At 43.5% G+C, this 21759-nt stretch overlaps 1 protein-coding gene across 1 annotated transcript in view; it reads left to right on the forward strand.

Annotated features, from left to right (window-relative positions):
• Positions 1–21759, forward strand: part of BRINP2 (BMP/retinoic acid inducible neural specific 2) — a gene marked incomplete at both ends in the record, with an annotated part of 42621 nt that overhangs the window by 16534 nt on the left and 4328 nt on the right. Inside the window, 4 exons of the mRNA XM_079760321.1 lie at positions 6919–7109; positions 8197–8405; positions 18307–18412; positions 20933–21169. Coding sequence (XP_079616447.1) covers positions 6919–7109; positions 8197–8405; positions 18307–18412; positions 20933–21169 — 743 coding nt within the window. The remainder of the gene's footprint in view (positions 1–6918; positions 7110–8196; positions 8406–18306; positions 18413–20932; positions 21170–21759) is intronic.

A 21759-nucleotide genomic window follows, 5' to 3' on the forward strand; every position in this document is an offset into this window, starting at 1 on the left:
AACAGAGGTTATGTGAAATAGGTCAGGGAAGGGGCTTAGTCGCTACCACAACAGCCCATTCTTTCTACCATTATTTTCAAAGTGGTGCTTGGAGCTGGGCATCCTGGGCTCCAAGGCTGCCTTACGACCTCTGCCAAATCTTCGGATCAGATCCTATTCTGAGAAATGCTGCCTGAGTTGGCATGTGGTGATGGGTTGGCTCTGCTGGAAGCAACATTGATTCCCTCCACAGTGAACCAGCCTGGAGTCTAACTCAGGAGGAACAAATGGGCTCTTGGCACTTGGGGCACATGGATATAGGTGTCCGGCCTGAAGAGCGGGGCACAGCCGGGGAGCGGGGCAGCTGCACACTCAGGATACAGGAAATGGCCTTGGAAATGGGCCTCACCGGGCTCTCACACAGAGGGTAAGAGACGTCGATTAGAAACTGGTAACAGAATAATTCGGCTGTTAGGGTCTCAGCACCACTGCCCACACTGTAGGCTGCAGGATTCATTACTACGACATGTCAGCCTCACTTGAGGTATAGCTTTGTTTTTGTTCCGAAATTATGGATTTTTGTTGTTGTTGTTGTTTAAATACTCTCTCCCTTAAGGCTTCCCAGGGAGGGAGGCTTCATAGGTAATGACTCTTCACTGGGGGCCAGATCAATGTTCTCAGTTTCCAAGCCCGAAAAGTGGTGCCTCAGCAGGCAGCTGCTGGAGACAGCACCTGGAACGGAAGACCCTGGCTGTGCTCTTTCTGAGTCTTTAATCGCCAGGAGCTGGGACCCTGTGGGGGACTCTCGCTGGCAGCATTCTCATTGACCTTGGGTAACATGAAGGAACACAGTGCTGCGGATGGTTGCTGCCATTACGGTCAGGAGCTGTGGCTGGGAGGCATCCCTTTTCACTTACATCTTTCAAATTAGGAACACCTTGATCCATTTAGTATTGTCATGAAGATACTTTTGCTGCAAACCCAGAGCTGGCCCAGGCCCAGGCCCCAAGCCCCCAAGAGCTCCTGTTGCCTGAGGCTTGGCATGTCTGTTCGGCTCTCCTCCTGCTGGATTCTGGGAAAATCCCTAACCTCATATACAGCCAGAAGCATGGCTTTTTGACAATCTGGACCATTAGTGTTAAGCAGTTTGGGACCAAGATAACTACAATCACTTCAGAATATAGCCAGAGATCGAGATTTTGAGTTAGAGCTCAAATCTTCTGAGTGTCAGTATGTACAGCTGCTTTACTTAACACACTGAGGTTTACCCTCGAAACTGGATTACACCTTTCCTAAACTTTGTTTTGGTTGTTATTAATCATTTTATGGGTATGTCAATAAGCCTTTGTCAGAAATACGTGTTGTTCACTCTGGGCTAATCTAAAATACAATGGGAAAGCACCCAACTTCTGGTAATTATAGCAGGTTACTGAAGCCTCTTTTGGAGGGCAGTGTGAACACTTTTGACAGGTCAAGTCCACATTAGAGAGCTCTGGGCACCTCTGGCTTAACCTGTGAGCCCCTGGGACTGGCCTCCGCTGTTCTAAAGGCACTTTCCAAGGGGGCTTTCCTGTGTTTGAAATGTTTACTTTCTCAGATTGTTTACTGCAAACCAAACTCAGTGGGAGAAGGTTTTAAGAAAAATGGCTGAAGTGAAATGGAGATTTATTTGGTGTCTTAATTAAAACAAAGATGAAGGCTTCATTGAAGTAGCATGTGCTAATTAATTAATTAATATGTAGAAAATATCCTTTTCCTGAGGGAAAAAGGAAACCTGGATTCTTTTATTACTGGAAAGAACTACTAAATGAAAAATCAGAAACGAACATTTATTCTTTGAACAGCTCCGGCTGCTTTCCAGTATTGCCTCTGAGGTTTCAAGATGCGGCAAAGAACCAGATTAATAAGTTCTGTAATCATATTTTTTACCACTTTCTGACTCAAAATCCACTCACAGACATTCCCCCCATTATTTTAATTCCAGGAAGGGCTCCAAAGGGCAGGAAGAAACTTAGCGAAGTCGAAGAGAAAACCACTGGACACCCTCAGAGCCTGAATCTTCCTGCAGTTGCTAGGCCTTATGACCAATTCATCCTAGTGCATATATTCTTTTTTTAAAAAATATATTTTATTGATTTTTTACAGAGAGGAAGGAAGAGGGATAGAGAGCTAGAAACATCGATGAGAGAGAAACATCGACCAGCTGCCTCCTGTACACCCCCCACCGGGGATGTGCCCGCAACCAATGTACATGCCCTTGACCGGAATCGAACCTGGGACCCTTGAGTCCGCAGGCCGACGCTCTATCCACTGAGCCAAACCGGTTTTGGCTTCTTTTTTAAATGAAATTCACCACCACCACCACCCCCCCCCCCCCCCCACACACACACACATACACTCTTCCACTCACAAAACCACTGCCCCTTGGAGCTTCACAGGAGAGGTGCTATGGAAGGGTTGTAAAGATTTGATCATGGAGCTAGACAGCCTGTGTTTAAATTCTCACTCTTGCACCTACTAGGTATTACTTACTGGGAAATTAACTTACTTGTGCCTCAATTTCCTCATCCATAAAATGAAGGTAATTATATTTTCTCCCTTATAGTATTGTTTTAAATATTATATTGGTTGGTACTTATAAGATGCTTGGAATGCCTGTCACATTCTAAGAATTCATTAAATGTTAACCCTTATTTTTTATTTGCTCATAAAAAGCTTCCTAAGACAGTATCATCCATTTTTCTAAGTCCTTGTTATTCTGTGTTATAATTTCCTGAGCATTTACAGGAGTTGGAATTAGGTCTTTTCTCTGATTTCTCCCGTGGTACCCTGTGTATGGTCTTGATTTTTTTCTAGGGCTTAATTTCTCCTCCTGCAAATGTGTGCATTGAAGCCACCTTAATCCAAAAAGGTTTTGCTTCAGTGTGTATGTTGCACTGTGTTGTAGAAACACAGTAAACTCATGTTTTGTGTAGATAATTAAAAGAATGAAATGTTCTGGGCAATGAAATATTTTTGTTAGAAGATAGTAAACATTTAAAAAGAATTAGAATGCGATAAAATACATTTAACCTAATTTACACAAGGTAAAATAGTGTTATAGAAACAGCAGTCTGGTATTGACCTGGGATTTAATCTTAGCTCTGCCACTTACTGGGTTACGTGTAAATTGCTTTCTTAACTCTCTGGCTCTCATTGTCTATTGTCAAAATCATCACAGTTGTTGTCAATAGCACTGGGGGAGGGCCCGGACACTAGCTTTTTGCTCTGATTCTAGTAACAACTGGTTATATTGCTTTAGACAAACCACTTCCCTCTCTGTTTCATGGTTTTATCCTAACATAAGGTGATTGTAATAGAACTTCCCAACCCCTATGCATGCTGGTGCTGGAGGTGCGGCAGACGGGTTACGGTTGTGTCCATAGGTTGATGCCCTCAGCCCCTGAGGCAGCTGTGCATAATCTGGGGTAGCAAAACTAACTCCCTGTGCTGGTCTCCTCTGGGCTGAGCAGCCTTGTTCATTTTTTTTTTCCAAAACAAACAAACCAACCCCAGCTTTTAGTTTTATTGATCTATTTTGTTGACTTTTTAGTCTCCATGTCTTTCATTTCTATTCTGATCTTTGTTGTTTCCTTCCTTCTACTAACTTTGGGCTTAGTCTGTTCTTTTCTACTAGTAGTTCTTTGAAGTAAGGTTGCTTTTTTTAAGATCTTCATTTTTTTCATAATATATGCATATATTGTTAGAAACTTTCCTCTTAGGACTGCTTTTGCTGCATCCCAAAGTTTTTATATTTGTGTTTTCATTTGTCTCATTACAAATGAAATACACACACACACACAATTTCCCCTTTGATCCCATTGTTTGTTTAGGAGCATATTGTTTAATCTTCATGTATTTGTAAATTTTCCAGTTTTCTTATTGTAATTGATTTCTAATTTCATAGCATGTGGTCATAAAAGATCATGATGAGGTTTCAACCTTCTTAAATTTATTAAGATTTGCTTTATGGCCTAATGTATGATCTATCCTGGCGAATGTTCCATGTGCACTTGAGAAGAATGTGTATTTTGCTGCTGTTGGGTGGAATGCTCTGTAGGTCTCTGTTAAGTCCATCTAGTCCAATGTTTCTTTGTTAATTTTCTGTCTTGATGATCTGTCCATTATTGAGGATGGGGTATTGCTGTCCACTTCTATTGTTATATTGCTGCCTATTTCTCCCTTTAGATCTGTTAATATTTGATATATATATTTAGTTGCTCCTATGTTGAATGCATACATATTTATAAAAATTATATCTTCTCAATGAATTGATATATTTATCATTATAAAATGACCTTATTTGTCCCTTGTTACAATCGTTGGCTTTAAATCTATTTTTTCTGGTGTAAGTATAGCTTTCCCAGCTTGTGTGTGTTTGTGTGTGTGTGTGTGTGTGTGTCCATTTGCATGGACTATCTTTTTCCATTCTTTCACTTTCAGTATATATGTTGTTAAAGCTGAAGTGAGTTTCCTGTAGGCAGATTGTAATTGGGTCTTGTTTTTGTTTCATTAAAACATTAAGCTACTCTATGTCTTTTTATTGGCCATCCAGCAATTTAGAAATGAGATCAAGCAACTGTTCTTCACATGGTAGTGGGATTTCGGATAAAAACACTTTTGACAAGTACCCTGTACTTTTATTAAAGTTTAACATTTTATGCACAAAAGACATAAAAAATAATATATTATTATGGACTTCCCTGCTTAAATAGAGCCCCACAGCAGGAATTTTGAAAGGCTTTGTTGGAACTGTGAATTATTAGTCATCCCTTTTCTTTTGTTTCCCTGGTAATGTTTGGCCTAGGCCCCTCCTCTCTGTCTTTGTCTCTAGATTTAGATGTGGGGATTCTATAGCCTCAAATGGGGCATGTTTTTTTTTTTAATTTATTTTGAATTATTTTATTCCTTTGCAGCCCTATCATTTGTACTTCATGGGTATGGGGGAAGGTTAGACCAAGGCTTAGCACTGTCATGAGGAGAAGAGTTGGGATGGATGATAAGATTGAGAAGATGCTACGTTCTGTTGTTCCCTAAGGCAGTGGAGCTGGCCCTTACTGTGTGATTTCAGAGGTACGGAAAACTCCTTCCTTACTAATGGATATGATCCTTTACATTTCATCCCAGGACAAAGATCCCCCTTGGAAATCTTGGTCCCCTTTCAAATACAAATAATTCAGTGTGGGGCAAAGCATTAAGATTAAAATTCTAGATGGCACTGGAAAGGAACTTTGCCATCTTCTAGAATAGGGCTTTCATAATGTGGGTCCCTGAGTTCCTTTTAGGATGTCCATGTTGATATTTACACCGAAGATCCAAAAACAAACATAAATAAAACCTCTGGTATCTAGTTTGAATAAAGGCAGTTCTATCAAATGACACCAGTAGTCATGTATTCTTAATCATTACACACTTGCATCTATACATACACAAATGCACAGGTATGCTAGTTTTATCTAAGAATGTCCTTGAAGCAGTAAAATTATTAATTTCATTGGATTATGACCCATGAGTATATGTCTTTTTAATCTTCTATATGATAAAATAGGAGGTGCACATAAAGCATGTCTGAGGACACTGAAGAATGACGGTTGATGGTTGTCTCAGGGAAAAGTACTTTTGTGATTCAGTTGTGAGCTGAACTTGCCACTTTTTTCATGGAACTAATTTTTTCTTGACAACCAACAGACAAACCATGGTTATTCAGACTTCAGTGTTTGGCAGACATTTTCTCCAAAAAAAAAAATGCAGGAAGCCTGCCTCTTTAAGAAAAACAACTGACAGTATTTATTATCTTTCAAACCAAAAAAATAGAATTTTGGAGAACTCCTATTTGTCACCATGAGCTTGACAGCTTTCCAATATTTGAAGACTTTTCTGATGAGATTGGTGGTAATATTAATGAATATAATGTTTTGATATTATATAATGAAAAGTGTCAAAATGTGGAAGATCTGAATAACTCAGTGTTCCCATATGTTCCAGATGACTAATGCATGATGTTACAAAATAAGAAGGGTAGAAAGATCTACTCAAAGAACAATGTGGAACATTGGATTTTAATGTAACAGAGGAGGAGTTCATTGATATGGGTTCAGATTGAACACTGGAACTAACCGTTAAGAAACTATGTTTGTTGAGTTTAGTATGGCACCATAGAAGAACATACACAACTATCATAACAGATTGAGTGCAGAAGCAAATCTGACTATGCAGTCCTCAGCTGCTCAGCTAGATAGTAAAGAGATCGGCAAAATGCAGTGATGCCTCTCTTCTTACTGAATTAGTTGTTTCAGAACATACAGTTATTGTCATAAAAATGTGTTATTTATGTGATATGTAATGTAAAATAAGTAATTATTTTCTCAGTTTTTATTTCTAAAATGGCAATTATCAATATATGTAAGCCACATAAATATGGAGGATTCAATCAATTTGAAGAGTGTGAAGGGGTCCTGAGACCAAAACTGTTGTTCTACACCAACATCTGATTTTACAAAGAGGTAACTGAGGCCATAACAGGTGATGTTATCCACCCACATGGGGCCAACTGTGACTAGATCCTATCTCTGAAAACCATTGTTTGCATTGCTTGTTTCCCCTACTACACTACTACCATAACAACCTTCATATGAACGAGGTGGTCAGCTACTCTCCAATAAGGTTAGGAAAGTAAGTTATGATGGAGGTCAGCTGAGAAAGCCTTTCTCACAGCCCAGGGAATGAGAGGTCAGGGGAGGCCAAAGGGCCTCTTTCAGGCAGTGGGTGCATCCATCTGGAGATGTGGGCTGAGAGCAGATGAGCAGGTTCCAGGGGAAGAAGAACATGACCTACTGTGGACTGCGTGCCTCTTTTCCAGAATACAATGAGCTTTTCCTTATCCCTCAACCTTTCCTCCAGGGAGTTTGCCCGTTGGAAAGTGAACAACTTGGCTCTGGAAAGGAGAGACTTCTTCAGTTTGCCATTGCCTCTTGCCCCAGAGTTTATCCGGAACATCCGCCTCCTGGGAAGGAGACCCAACCTGCAACAGGTTACCGAAAACCTGATCAAAAAGTACGGCACCCATTTCCTACTTTCTGCCACCCTTGGAGGTAAGCAACACCATGATCCTGCATGAATTGTTGCCAGGTTATTTAATATAGCTTTAAGGCCCACTGAGTATAGCTTCAATAGTCTTCTTGCATCTTTTGTTTTTCCTGGCCTATTATTGCCTGAGAATTGTCTCCTTTCTGGTGCCTTTGAGAACAGTATAGCTTCTTAATATCCAAACTCACTCCAGAACATTGCTGTTTGCTTCTCAGTATCTTCCTTGGAAGGGGGATGGGATAAAGAGGTTGGGGGACATACAGAATCCCACCAAGCCCTTGCCAGCAGGGGGTGCTCTCAGTTCCCTTTTGACTGAGCCAGTTAACTCTGAAGCTTCTCCACATCCCTATATTTGCTCTGGCTACAGTTGCCAGGTCCATGAGCAAAGAGGGAAATGTCTGTCGAGTCCCTGACCCCTCTTCCTCTTTATATAGATGAGTGACCAGACACACCAATTCTAATAATTCTGAGCTGGATGGAGGCTAGAGTGGGGGTGGGATGGTGCAACCTTGGCTAGGACCCTGGGCAGAATCAGAAGCTCTGAAGAGGCAGAGTTCTCTCTGCCCTGGCAGAAGAAAACAGGATTTATTATAACATTTATCTCACTGTCTGATGGACAAAAAAGAGCTCTCTGATGGGTCAGGCCAGCTGCTGCATGTGGTAGGTGTTCAGTGTTTGAGGGGAAAGGGCACCTTAAACTTCAAGGCTTCTGCCCTTTTGGAGGGATTATAAATATCCATGCCAACTTCTCATAAACAACTTAAGAGGAAGAATTTTATATCCTTAGGTAGATGCCTGAGATAGAGATCAAAAGAGGATGTTAAATGGATAAGCTGGATGACAAGGGGGAGCTTTGGGGAGACATACGGAACTAAGGAAAGGAAGGAGGGCCTCTCAGGTGTGATGTCTGTTGTCCTATGACACAGTCTGTTGAGATTTTTCTAAATATGGTAAGGGATGGGGAAGAGGCCGTCTGCAGGAGATGAGGCTCCTTCTTAGCTCCGTCTATTCTGGCCAAACATTTCACGTTCTTATTGGTAGGGGAGGAGGGAGCAGAAGGCCTCATCAATGAACCCATGTTGTTTGCTATAGGAGAAGAGTCCCTGACCATTTTTGTGGACAAGCGGAAACTGAGCCGAAAGACAGAAGCAGCAGGAAGTGCCCCTACAGTTGGTGGCAGTGGGAACAGCTCAGCTGTGTCCCTGGAGACCCTGCATCAGCTGGCAGCCTCCTACTTCATCGACAGAGAGAGCACCCTGCGGCGGCTGCACCATATCCAGATAGCCACAGGGGCCATCAAGGTAACAGTCTGAGAGGCACTGGGGAGGCTAGAGTCTTAACCAACTCCATGTCTACCAGGCCTGACCGATTGAGGGGGAAGGAAGTTTTCTCACAGAAGCACAGTCAGACCTAAACATGCTCCAGGTCTTCATTCTGCAGCAAACACTCATGTAGATCTGCTCTGAGGCTGACTTCAGCTGAGGGACTATAGAGAAAGGGAGACGAGGTCCCTGCTCCCCCAAGGTTACATTATAATAGGGGATAGAGATGATAAACAATTAAATATCAGCAAAGTAATTTCAGATAATGATAAAATTAAAAGTCAGAATCATAAGGCACAGATTTTCTGGGATGAGAGAACAGAGCAGATAATATTCACCAGATTGTTCACGGGAGGACACCTTTGGTCTATATGTGGAGGCTGAGATCTGAATGAAAAGAAGCCAACCCAACTATATACAGATCTGAGGGAACAGTGTTCAGGCAGAGGGAACAGTAAGTGCTGAGGCCCTGAGGCAGGAACCAGCTTGGTGCTTTGGTGGAACACAGAGAAGACTGCTGTGACTATAGTGAGGTGAACAAGAAAGGTGCTGGTACAAGATGAGGTTCAGAAGTAGGCTGGAGCCAGATTACATGGCCATGATAGAGAACATCAAAGTACAATGGAAGACAACCAGAGAGTTTGAAGCAGAGGAGCGATATGACCATACGTGTTTGGAAAAGATCAATATTACTGTAACTTTCGTAACTATAACATCCATCCCACTATCTCTACTTACATCTAGCAGAGTTCTAGGAAAGTTCATTTTGTTTTAGAGAAGAGAAGATTAGTGAGAATACTTGAGAATACTGGGTTTTTAAAATTCAAAATATAAAATTAGGGCGGCAAATAAGGGTCAATCTCATCTTATATCCTGCCTTTATCCTACCCAAAATTCATAAGAAGTCCCGTTTTTTAATTTATTAATCAATAAATATTTTGAACACCTACTATGTGTCAGTCACTCTTCTGGATACTGAGAATCCAAGAGTGAACAAAACATATTAAGTCCATGATCTCATGAAGCACAAATTCTAGTAGTAGAGACATAAATAAATATGCCATGTCAAGTGGGATTATTGATATGAACAAATGAAACCAGGGAAAAGAGGATAAGGATAATGGAGACCTGGTGCTTTAGGGAATGTTATTTAAGCAGGCATTTGAATGAGGTGATGGAGTAAGCCACATGGGCATCTTGAGAGAGAGCATTCTAGATGGAGGGAAGAGCAAATGCAATTGCCCTAAAATGGGAGTGTTCTTGGTGGAATACCATATGAGGTGGAGTCAAAGAGGGGTGAAGTGGGAGATGGCACAAGTGGTTGTAGGCACAAGATCATGAGCATTACTGATTAGTGACTGTTGCAATGGTGGAGGTGAGAAATCATGGTAGCTTGCTTGGACATAGCTGGCTATAAATAAGCAGTGAGAAGTTGGAAGATTTAGAATGTGTTTTGAAGATAGAGCCTATAGGACTACTCATGAATTAGAAGAAAGAAATCCAGATTAACAGCAAGATTTTTGGCCTGAGCAACTGGATGAACAGCGATTCCATTTGCTAAAAAAGGATCACCCTGGGGGAGGTGCAGATCTGAAAGGAGTGAATCAAGAGTTTGGTTTTTAACAGATTGAACTTGACATTTCTATTAGACATCCAAGTAGAGATATCTAACAGGCAGTTGGATATGAACACCAGGATTTCAAGAGAAAGGTCATGATTGAATATATAAATGTGGCATACAAATATATACACATGCATATATTTAAACCTAGGTATTTAAACCTAGGGGAAAGAATGAGATGCGATCACTCCAGGAGTGAATGTAACTGATAAAGTGACCCTGAGGCTGATCTCTGAAGCACATCAATATTCAGAAATGGGAAAGAGGCAGAGGATCTGACAAAGGAGGGTGAGACAAAGCAGAAAGAACCAGTCAGATCATAAAGCCATAGGAAGAAAGCGTGTCACAGAAGCAGCAGGCAACTGTGCTAAATGCTGTTGAGCAGTGAGATTCAGAATTGCTATAAAGGCAAACAGAAAAATGGACGCTAGGTGGAGAGTGATATGGGATCAAGGGAGGTTGTGTTTTTGTTTTTCAGATGAGAGATATTCTGGAATGTTGGTATGTTGATTGAAATGAGTCAGTAGATAGGGAGAAAGTGATGATGGAAAAAGAGATAGGAGATGATTGCAAAAGCGATTGAGTAGATGAGAGAAGTTGATATTCCATGCATGGATGGATGGGTAGGTCTCACATAGGAGCATGAACACTCACTCCATCCTTTGTGGGCAATACAGAGTACTCAAGGACAAATGCAGTGGGATGGCAGAAGGGGGGCGGTAGGGAGGGATGCAGCAGTTCTGGCCTGATTGATTTCATTTCCTCCATGAAACAAGAAACAAAGTTCTTGGCTAAAAGGAAAAGGAATTGTTGAGAAAAAAAATGCATGAAATGGTCTTTTCAGAGAGTGGGAATTAGGTATGTCAGTTGATGAGATAAATGTAGTGGGTTGTTGGGCAGCATTGGATGCCCATTTGAGACTCATAGTAATAATTATAACATGAAACCTTTCAGCAGAGTTTTGCATTTTATCAGCTACATTCAGCACTTCATATTTAGCCAGGCATAAAATAGATGAAGAGTTGGATTTAACCAAGGTGTGTGTGTGTGTGTGTGTGTGTGTGTGTGTGTGTGTGTGTGCACGCGTGCATGTGCAAGATGAAAAAAAATATGTAAGGGAGCTGAGTATAAAAAGGAGTGAGTATAGTGAGGGACCAAGGGATGTGAAAGCATTAAGAAGTGACAGGAAGTGAAAAAGTGGTCAGGTCAAAAACTTGGAACTCTAAGTAGGGTTCTTCTACATTTATGTTTAAATTATTGTTGACATTAGGTAATTTGATGACTTGTTAGAGGAAAAAGACTAGAGGAAGCACAAATGTGTGATGCTTAATATTGAAGTTACAGAGGGAGTGAAGATACTAAAAATTCAGGTTCTGGGGTATGGCCATGGGTGTGGGTAGCTAAGATGGGGTTGGAAGACAAAATGAGGAGGTGAGGTGAGGAGGCCAGGGAACTGAGAGGTCAGGGGATTAAAGAAGGGTCATCGTCATGGGTGCTGAAGTCAATAGGAAGGATACAGATGTGATGATGGTAAGAATGATGGTGGTAAGCAAGCTTAATGATGAAAATCCTCAATGAGTGAAAGTGAGTAACAGGAAAAATAGACTGCAACAAGGGGGAGTAGTGGGTGACAGAGTCCTGATGGTCCTAGCTTCCAAGCAGCCAGAGGTCATTTAGAGAGGAAAGAGAAGCAGGTTCAGGATATCATAACGGCAGACTCATCTGACTTCCACATCCAGGAGAGTGAGGTATGGGAAAACAGACAGCCACTACTAGAGAAGACTTCCCAGTTGTGTATTCGGGATCTGCTGGACTGTGGCTAGTGCAAAAGGTGAGGAGGACTCTTGAGAAGAGATTGAGGCTATAGGGGATCTTGCTGAGGACTGATGATTTCTAAGGGCACGATGGAAGGGGTTAGATTAGGAATGGACAGTGTCTGGACTGAGTCTGAGAGAGGAGGATGACTGAAGTTGGCAGGGATGTCAGGTACATTTGGGAGGCTAATATCTCAGGCAGCTTAAAATGATGAAAGAAAACTATCAGTAGCATGGAGTGGGTTTTACTAGGAACATAGAACTGTATAGAAGCTTCTCTCCCTTTTTAGTCCTAGGCTGTGTCCAAGTTAGAGAAGAATTGGTCTTATCCAGAAATTAAAAATAGACCAGGATCAACAACTCAAAGATCCCATTAATGTTCCTTCTTATCCTTTGACTTGACCAACTTTTCACTTTTAAAACCCCTTCATAGCATCATTCCCTCTTTCCTGACATATTTTCCTTCATTCATCATCCATAATTGCCCCCTTACACATATTCATTTGCCCTTTGCCTCCTGTTCATGTCCATTGCCATTCTATTCATTCAGGATCTCATCAACTCTTACCTGATCTTCTTTGCATTATCCTTTTAACTAGTCTTACTGACTTTATTCTCAGCTGTTCTTCCTGATTCACCCTCTATGCTGCTTACAGGAATGAAAATCATCAAATAATATCATCCCCTTGCTTAAATTCCTTCATGGAACAGAGCCCAAACCACTGTACCCCAGCCAGGGTTGCATTATAAGTCAATGGAAAAAACACGGGCTGGAGCCCAAGAGTCTGCCAGGCTTTGAACAAGTTACAAAACTTCTCTGAACCTCAGTTTGCTCATCCTAAAATTGTTGAACAATTAGAATAATTTTTACCTTGAAGGATTTCTGTGAAGATCAAATAAGAAAATCTATAGAAAGCACGAGCAATAGCACAACTGGAGGTTGAAAAGGGATAATTCCTCTTCTTCTTAACAAAACTATAAGGCCATTGAAGTGCTATCCCCACTGTCTTTTTAGTTTCATCTCCAAACCATCCTTTTACATTCTTCTGGACCCCTGTTTCCCCCCAGCCCTTCACTTACCGTTTATACCGTGAAACCAATCCTATCTAATTACCAGTCTTTATTCAAATATACCATGTTCTATGTCTCCTCCCCTGGTATCTGCTGTTTGGTTTGTTTACAAAGCTTGTCTGTTCACCTGAGTGGCTCTTCCTCACCCTTCTTTGATCAGCTCAAAAAGATAACTCTTTTATGAGGCCTTTCCTGACTCAAAAGGTAGATAAATGCCCCTCTTCAGTGTTTCAAGCACATGCCTCTTCTATGGTGCTTATCAGTTGAACTACAATTGCTAGCTAACATCTGAGATTATAAGGTCCTTGTGGGAGGGACTGGATCTTACTCATCTTTGGTTCCCAGTAAGAGTACAGAGCTGGCCACATTTTAGGTGATGAGTAATGGTCTCTGGTGGAACACTTTTATGTCAGGACAAAAATGGGCAGGTTAACCCTTTAAGGTGAGCAGAGCCAGGGGAAAGGATGCCAACACCTCCCTTTGCTCCTTAGTTTAGCAGTAACCTTGGACAGGTCACATAGGTCTCTAGACATCACTAAGTTATGTAAAGATGAGGACTTGGAGGAGGGAAGATGGGAGAAAAACACTGTATGATCTGTTTTCTCATGGTTCTCTGAATTACATTCCATGGGAGAATCCATTGTGCTCCTCAACAGAAAAACTTCAGGCCAGTCAGCCCAGTGGAAACTGAATAATCATCTCACATTTTATGTGTGAATGGAGATGTTCCAAAAACAGGCTTCCAAGGATGGTGGTCTCTTTTGATTATCCAACACGTTCCTCTGAGAGCAAGGTGGACCCTGATCAGCACACACCTCTACTATTGGGCTTGGCACGTTATACTACAGCTGTTTACATACACATCTCTGTCTCCCACACCCATCATGACAAAATGGCTTACAGTGGTGGGACTGCGGAGTGCACACAGTTCTGGGTCCCTTCACATATCTGGCGTAGTGAGGCATGCAGTCAAATGCTTGACAGGTGACAGTGGGCTGCATGTTTTAGTGAGAAACAAACTTACTCAAGTGAGAAGATTTGGGATTAGGTTTCAGCTTAGAAGCTTCCTATCTCTATGACCTTGAAGAGTCACTGAGCTCCCTAACATGGAGTTGCCAATGATTTGACTTACCTATACCCAGGCTTATATTCAGTTGCTATGGCTACATAGTTACTAAAATATTAAAACACTTCCATCCTGGCTGATAAACGATCTTCACCACAATCCCGTGTGACACCCTAACCATCTCACCCTCCAGATGCCCACCCCCACCCCCGTAGTAACCAAAGGGCTAATGCACCTCAGGAGGCTTCCAGAACCCTACTTTGGCATACCCTGTCCTTCCTGCCACAAATATTGTGAATGTTGCCCCTGATTCTTAGCTGGAGTGACACCAAATGATATAGTTCACATGAAAACACTTTATAAACTATAAAGGGCTGGCTATATATCCATCCTGCTGGTAAGTGTTGGGACGGGATCAGAGGCATGAAGAAGGGGAGGGGGCCTGTTCCTCAGTTGCAACTCACTCTCATTTTAATGGAAGGCTGAGGAAGAACTTGGCGGAGGGGTGGGGACGGGGAGGGGGGGCGAGTAGCTTGAGATGCTCCAGAGCCCACACAAAGTTCAGGAGGATCTTGAGATGGCAAAAGGAAGTGGTTCTCACAAAGCATCCTAGGAGGGCTTTGTTCAAATTGCTCACGGCAGCAGCCTTCGATTCAGTTTGCAGATCTTTTTGGCACAGTTGGCATCGGCCTTGCTCTCCCAAGCAGCCCCACTGCTCACAATTAGAAGCCCATTTTACTCGCTCTCAGCTCAGCAGGTGTCCCATCAGGTAGGACAAGAGCAGCCGGAAGTGAAGGGCAAGGGGAGGAGAGTAGGCCGTTAGAATGAGGGTTCGCTTGGTCTGGTATATATGGAAAGCTGGATGTGCTAATGAACCTGAGATCCATCAGGGCGTCTGATGGCAGGCTGGTCTCTGTCAACAGACCAATTAGCACACAATTATTTCCCCTTTCTGAAAGCTTATCTGAGACACTCTTTGAACGTGTGCGCCTGAGTGAACTGCACTTTCCATTACCTCTGTATAATCTGCTGGAGCTGCCTGCCTCTTCTACAGATAGAGGCACAGGGCTCTCTGGACCAACCCTGCAGAGACTCTGGGACTCCATCACTGGGGGAGGGGGTGGGACCATACTGCTTATCAAGTCCATGCTCAGGCACTGTCTGCAAGAGCACCCTCTCCAATGCCCTCTCTCCTCCTCACTTGTCTAGGGAGGACAGAAGTGACTCAGAGCAGAATAGCAGTGAGAAGAGCAGTGACTTTGGGATCTAGTAAAATCATAGTGAGCCTTCCTCCCTCTTGGAGATCAGGCCTAGATCATTCCCTCTAATAGGAAATAAGCTTGAGGATCATGGTCATTGTCACTTCCTCATTCCTATCCTTGTGCCACAATTAATAAAGTGAAGCTACTCACACTTGCTCAATAAATTACCTAGCTGATTGTCCTCTGTGGAAATTACCTTTGGTAATAGCAAAGTAAATGTCAGAAAGACCATCCGAGGCAGCCCAGAATGCTAATAGGACGGTGGGAAGGCAGATGGATGGGTGGTAGGGAGGAAGGCTTCCTGGTGGGACTAAGGACAGGAAGGTGGCTGTTCTAGGTTTTCCTCCTTGGGAGTCATCCTGTTCCTACATAAAGTGTGTAGTTTCCTCTCTGCCTAGACTTGATGCTGGTGAGTGGACCAGCTCAGCGGTGGGTGAATGGCAAATCCAGTGCAGAACTATGTGACCATGTGGTGCCAGCTTGCCTGGTGTTGGGAACCAGCAGGTCTTCCAAATACCACGCCCACCATCCCACCCAGCCCTTCAACCCAAGCCATTCCACTATGGGCAGGCTTCTCCAGAACAGGTGAGCTAGTCCTTAGCCATGACTCTTCTTACAGAGATTTTCATACCATATAGATAAAGAAGATTTCACTTGATATAAGGCAATGCTCAGCCTTCCACTTCAGTCTGGCAACTCACCACTCATTCACTCACTCACTCACTCACTCACTCACTCACTCACTCAACTCAGCCCTTAGTGCCCACCTACTGGGGAACACAGGCCCAGGTATAACAGCCAGAACTTGGGGATTATGGAAACATGTTTCCACTTGTCTGTGCATCCTTGTGGCAGTGATTGGGGCTTACACACTGTGAGTTCTGATTGCTCCTTGAATATTTGTTAAATGAAAAAAATAAGTGAATGAATGATTAAATTGGATGAATCCTAGCCCAGCAGGTGACTAGCTGTGTTACCTTGAATAAGTCATTTAAGCTCACTGGTCTTGGCTTCCTCATTTATAATATAAGGGTCCTACAATCTCAAGGCTATACAATTTGTTTTGCCTCAGGTTCATATTCGGAGGAGAAGGTAGATCACTAAAATATGCTGTTTAAAGTAATTGTTTTTAAGATTGATGTAATCTAAAGGGATTTAACTCTATTTTCTGCAGTCTGTTGACATGCCCTCACAGGAGACACAGGGGCACCAAACTGGAGTCAGGGGACTCAAGGGTTAAAATCCTGATTGGGCTATTCAACAGTGTGGAACCTTGGGGTCCTTCTTTGGAGAGTGATAGCAGTGAGATTCATCTCACAGAGTTGCTGTGAAGGTGAAAAAGAATGATATTAGAGGATGAACTTGGAAAACTGTTGTTTCTACCCTTGTCATGGTCTTGTGTCCCATTCATGTACTGTGTCTATTATTGCCCCTTGGTCTTTGCAAGTATATCCTTCTCTCTCAATTCCATCTCCATTCCATCCCACTCCTACTCATCCTTCAAGACCAATGTCTGCATCTGGCTCACCTCCTTCATGAAGCCTTCTTTGACTACTTTAAGTTACAAATATTTCTCCTGTCTCTCACACCACTGCATTTCAAGTCATTATCATACCAGCTCTCACTTGCCCCTTCTTTTTCTCAGAGTACCTTTCCCTCCCTTCTCTTCATGTCCACTTTCTACTTAGCTTCAAGGACCAACTCGGTTGGTGTCTTCTCTGCTACTTCTTCCCTTGTTTTCTCTTTGTTTAGAACTATACCTTCCTCAGTAGCCATGACACACTGCTTCTGCTAGACTTGAATGTGTATCAGTCAGTTGTATATGTACCTACCCCCCGCCCCCACTACCGGTATAGATGAGGACTTGGAGGAGGGAAGTTGATTGTAATCTCTTGGACAATATAGTATATAATGCATATATCTTTGTGCTCACCCCTCCTCCCCTTAAAGCCTGAAACCTATCACTCATAAATTCTCTAATTTACTGAATACCTGGTATGTGCCAGGCACTGTGTTTAACAGCTGCTGACAATATGAGCTTACTTTGTGGAGCCTTTCGTGTGTGGAGGACCCAGATATTATGAAATATTCGCAGCAAAGGATGGAATAGGGTGGCCTGCCTGCCTGCTGCTGAGCAGAGGTGCCCAGAGCTTGGAGAGGGGGTGAGAGGTATCAGAGCAGACTTCGTGGAAGAACTTTGGGAAAGGCACACTATGAATATTTGATGAACTGCATGGAATTGAAATGGTGGCTGCTCAATAAATACTAGTTCATTGGTTGATTGATTGTGGGAAAAGCCTTCGAAGATCCTGAGAAGAAAGGGCCTCAGGTCCCCATCGTTCTTATTACATAATTATTTCAGTGCATTTAAAGCTCCTCATTTTTTATCTTATACTTTAAACATCAGGGAAAAACTGATAGGCCAACTTTATGATATTTTAAAATGACTCTGATGTTTTGGAATATTACATGGCTATAAGACTTTATGTATATTTAATATACTTAGTAAAATATGCAGTAAGCCCATGGCTGATTTTCTCTAAGGACTTCTCAGTGCCGAGGTGGGACTTAAATGTTTAATACTAATAATAATACTCATAATTCATATTTCTCTAGTGCTTTTCATCTTAGGGATCCGTCAAGCCTGGCAGCACCACAGTGATTGGCTGCATCTGGGCTCACCAGAAGGCTGACGGCATCCACATCTGGTCTCCTGTCTACCTCCAGGGAGGGGAGGGTCCAGCTTAAAGGTGCAGCTTCCTCTGCCTACGTTGAATTTTCTCTTCCCTGACACAAATTCTTTCTGGCTCCCTCTGAAGGACTGCCCCTATGTAGAACTGTTGCTTCCAGCCATGCCCCACAGATAGTCACTATCTTAGGATAAGGAAGAAAAGTGGTGTTATGCTCTGGGGGTGGGGGAACATATGCCATTCCTTTGGCTGGTCAGGACAGGACACAGAGCCTGAGATGGGTGACTGGAGAGAGAAGAGCAAAGGGAGAGTCTCCCCTTGTTATGTGAACCCACGCTCTGCCCTTCCTGCTCTAGGTCACGGAGACCAGGACCGGCCCTCTGGGCTGCAGCAACTACGACAATCTGGACTCGGTCAGCTCAGTCCTGGTGCAAAGTCCGGAGAACAGAGTGCAGTTACTCGGTAAGCTGCACAGAGATGGTGTTCACACTCCTCACAGCTGGTAAAACACGTGGATCCCCAGGGAGCAGGGAAAAGTCCTGCGACCCCACCCATTTACTCAACCCCTTTTAAGACAAGAATGACCGAGAGTTCTGGGACTGGTGGTTAACAACTTTCCAACTTTCCATCATTCATTTAAGAAAACTTCTGACATGATTTGCCCCACACCTAAGACCAATGCCACTTGACACCCAAAATCCAAAAATACTGTCACCGTCCTACAGCAACAATGCATCCATCTTTATATGCCTTGACCTAGTTCAGTGATCTCCTTTGTTGCCCAAAGAACCCTCTGCTTTGTCCTGAGAACACACTGGAAACAGCTGGCCTTTGCAGAATGGTTACGGAGCCACCATCTCTAGCTCAATTAAGAACTATACAAACTGTTGGACCAATGGTTACCCTGAAAGTAGTGCCCTGCTTTCTATTATTAGTTGGCAATCTTCCATGGGAGATCAAAGCTAGGAGGAGAGTGTGAGAGGAATGGGATCCTGGACTGAAGATAGAGCAGCAAGCAGGAAAACTGGAAAGCCAGAGGAAAGGAAAACTCCACTAGGTCAGGAGGCTGGAGATGGGGCGGCCTCACTCCTGCTGTCTGTCCCCCAGGCATGCAAACTGAGTCAGACAGAGCTGTTTGGTAGTAGGAAAAGTTCATTTTTCTTAAGGCCTAACTGAATTGGACTCTGCTTAAGATATTATTGTCTCTGTATTATAAAATCAATAGCCCTCACCCAGGATCTATGATTACAAATTCCAGGCAACCTAAGTCGGATGCAACCCATAAATGCTTTAGGAATCAAGGAATAGATAATAAAGAGGAGTAAAAGACTCCTTTATTTAGAGGCACCTAAGGCAGTTAGCATCCCTCTTCTCCTACGTCCCTGGGTGGACTGGGTTGGTGTCTGGAAATTACCAACAACGGAAGTTCAGAATGTCTGGTGGTTCATTTGGAATAGTTTATGCCATTTAATTTTATAGCCCATCACTCATGCAGACATTGCTCCGGGCACTTATTTTATAGCAGTGGGAAATGTTATGGTGAGGCAGAGGGAGGTGATAGGGGAGGTGAAAGGAATGGACTTGCAGAGGGGTGGGTGTTGAGAGCATGCCTATGGACAGGGAGTGTGGGAGGGCGGTTCTAAGGCCCCTGCAGGCACAACATCAAGAAAGGAAAATTCAGGAGCAGTTCAGAATGGGAGGGAGGCCTCAGACAAGAACACCAAACATCCACTGTGGCTGCAATTCTAACATAATATGATTTGCTGAGACTGGGATACATACTTTGGGCTCTCTGATTTCCTGCCAAGGACAAGGTCAAGGGTGTGAAAATAAACAGCTGGCAGACATTTGAGAAAAGGGGGTGCATTGTATACAGAAGTCCCCATGTCCCTCACGCTCCGGACACAGGATCTCATAGTGTCCCTAGCGGGGGAGTCTCCTGCAGGTCTGACCTTGAACAAGCTCAGGCTGTGTCCCAAGGCATGTCTGTCCCTCATTCATCCCTTAATATGCTTTCAACAGCCACTGTGTGTGGCTTGAAACCAACTAGGGGTATCTTCCACTACTTACTGGTAAACAAATACTCACCATTGATGGGTGGGGAAACTGAAGCGTTACAGCCTAGATCAGAAGATGCTAATTAGAAGATCGCTGAGAGCCATTTGCATGTATCCAGGCCTGACTGATCTTGGGTATTTACCACCATCCTATTTTCAAATCTCCTCAAAAGTGAAATTACATTGAGATGGGGCAGCCAGTCCTGGGCAGAGTCTGACACCAAGCAGACTTTATTAGTACTGTGAATTGGGCCGGTCACCGTAGTCACTGGGCTTGGATTTCCTCACTTCTAAGAGGCTTAGTTTGACCACAACTGTTATTTGCAATTGTATATGGAAAATACTTGGGGTAGTGCCTGGCCACTATACACCCACAATACCTGTTCCTGCCTCCTAACCAGGGCAACCTCCTCCGTCATTGGTGCTGGGGTGGGAGGCCCAGGAGGATCAGCATTCAGTAACATCCTAGGATGCCTGCTGCTAATCTCAGTGAAGCTAGAAACAGGATGGTTATCAGAGACAAAGCAAAAAGCCCATCAAGGCTTGATTCCTCCCCCATGAGAGCTGTAAGCTCTTCTTTTATCTGAAACATCTTCCTGTTTCCATCCTAGAAATGCTGATGGGTAGCCAATAAGCCCGTTCATATGATGTGCACGCTCTCAATTTGGCTGATATAAGGGGTTCGACTAAGCCTTGGGCTTTGATGATCCTCATTTGCATTTTCAGATCCTCCCCCATCTGTCACTGGGGCAGCGGCAACCCTCTCTCCCAACCAGCTCAGCAGGATCAGGCCCTGGGGTGACCGTTATTGGGCCCAGGATGCACAAGGCAGCAGAACCCCAGCTGGGGCTCCTGCAGCCTGGGGTGAGGGGAACTGAGCCCCACTGGTTCTGCCTGGCGATTTCCTGGCATGTCCTTTCCCTAGGCCTGCAGGTGCTGCTGCCCGAGTACCTGCGTGAGCGCTTCGTGGCTGCAGCGCTGAGCTATATTACATGCAGCTCTGAGGGCGAGCTCATCTGCAAGGAGAATGACTGCTGGTGCCAATGCAGTCCCACCTTCCCCGAGTGCAACTGTCCTGATGCTGACATCCAGGCCATGGAGGACAGCCTGCTGCAGATCCAGGACTCCTGGGCCAATCATAACCGGCAGTTTGAGGAGTCAGGTGAGCAATCACCAGTCCCAGGTGTCCTTCCTGTCAATGGGAGGTGGCTGTAAGATGCGGGGCAAGATCATGGGAACTCTACGCAGATCCTGGCTCAGCCACTTCAAGCAGGTTCTATCAGCACTCTGAGTCTCAAATCATTTCTTTCTGTTCTACATGCAAATGGACATACTAAGTACCAAAGAGATGTGTTTGAAGGACTTAGTAAGCTAATGAAATTTAAGGGAGGCATAGGCTCTGTCTGTTTGTATGCTATAGGTTCCACGGTGCCTAGAACAGTGCCTGCACGTAAGGTGCACAATAAATGTTTGCTGAATGAGTCAAGTGAATAGAAAAGTTCTAGGAGAGCCAGATATGCTATGTATAACTAATATCAATGTAACCTGGAGACCTAGATTCTGTAAGACTTGGTTTTGCATCCTTGTTCTGTGTTATAGTCTGTGACCCCCAAAATTCATATGTTGAAAATCTAATGCACTCAGTGATGGTATTAGGAGGTGGGACTTTGAGGAGTGATTAGGTCACGAATGGGATTAGTGCCCTTATAAAGGAGACCCAGAGAGATTTCTAACCCTTTCACCATGTGAGGA

This window comes from Cnephaeus nilssonii (genome assembly GCF_951640355.1).
Source record: "Cnephaeus nilssonii genome assembly, chromosome: 21".
Taxonomy (NCBI): domain Eukaryota; kingdom Metazoa; phylum Chordata; class Mammalia; order Chiroptera; family Vespertilionidae; genus Cnephaeus; species Cnephaeus nilssonii.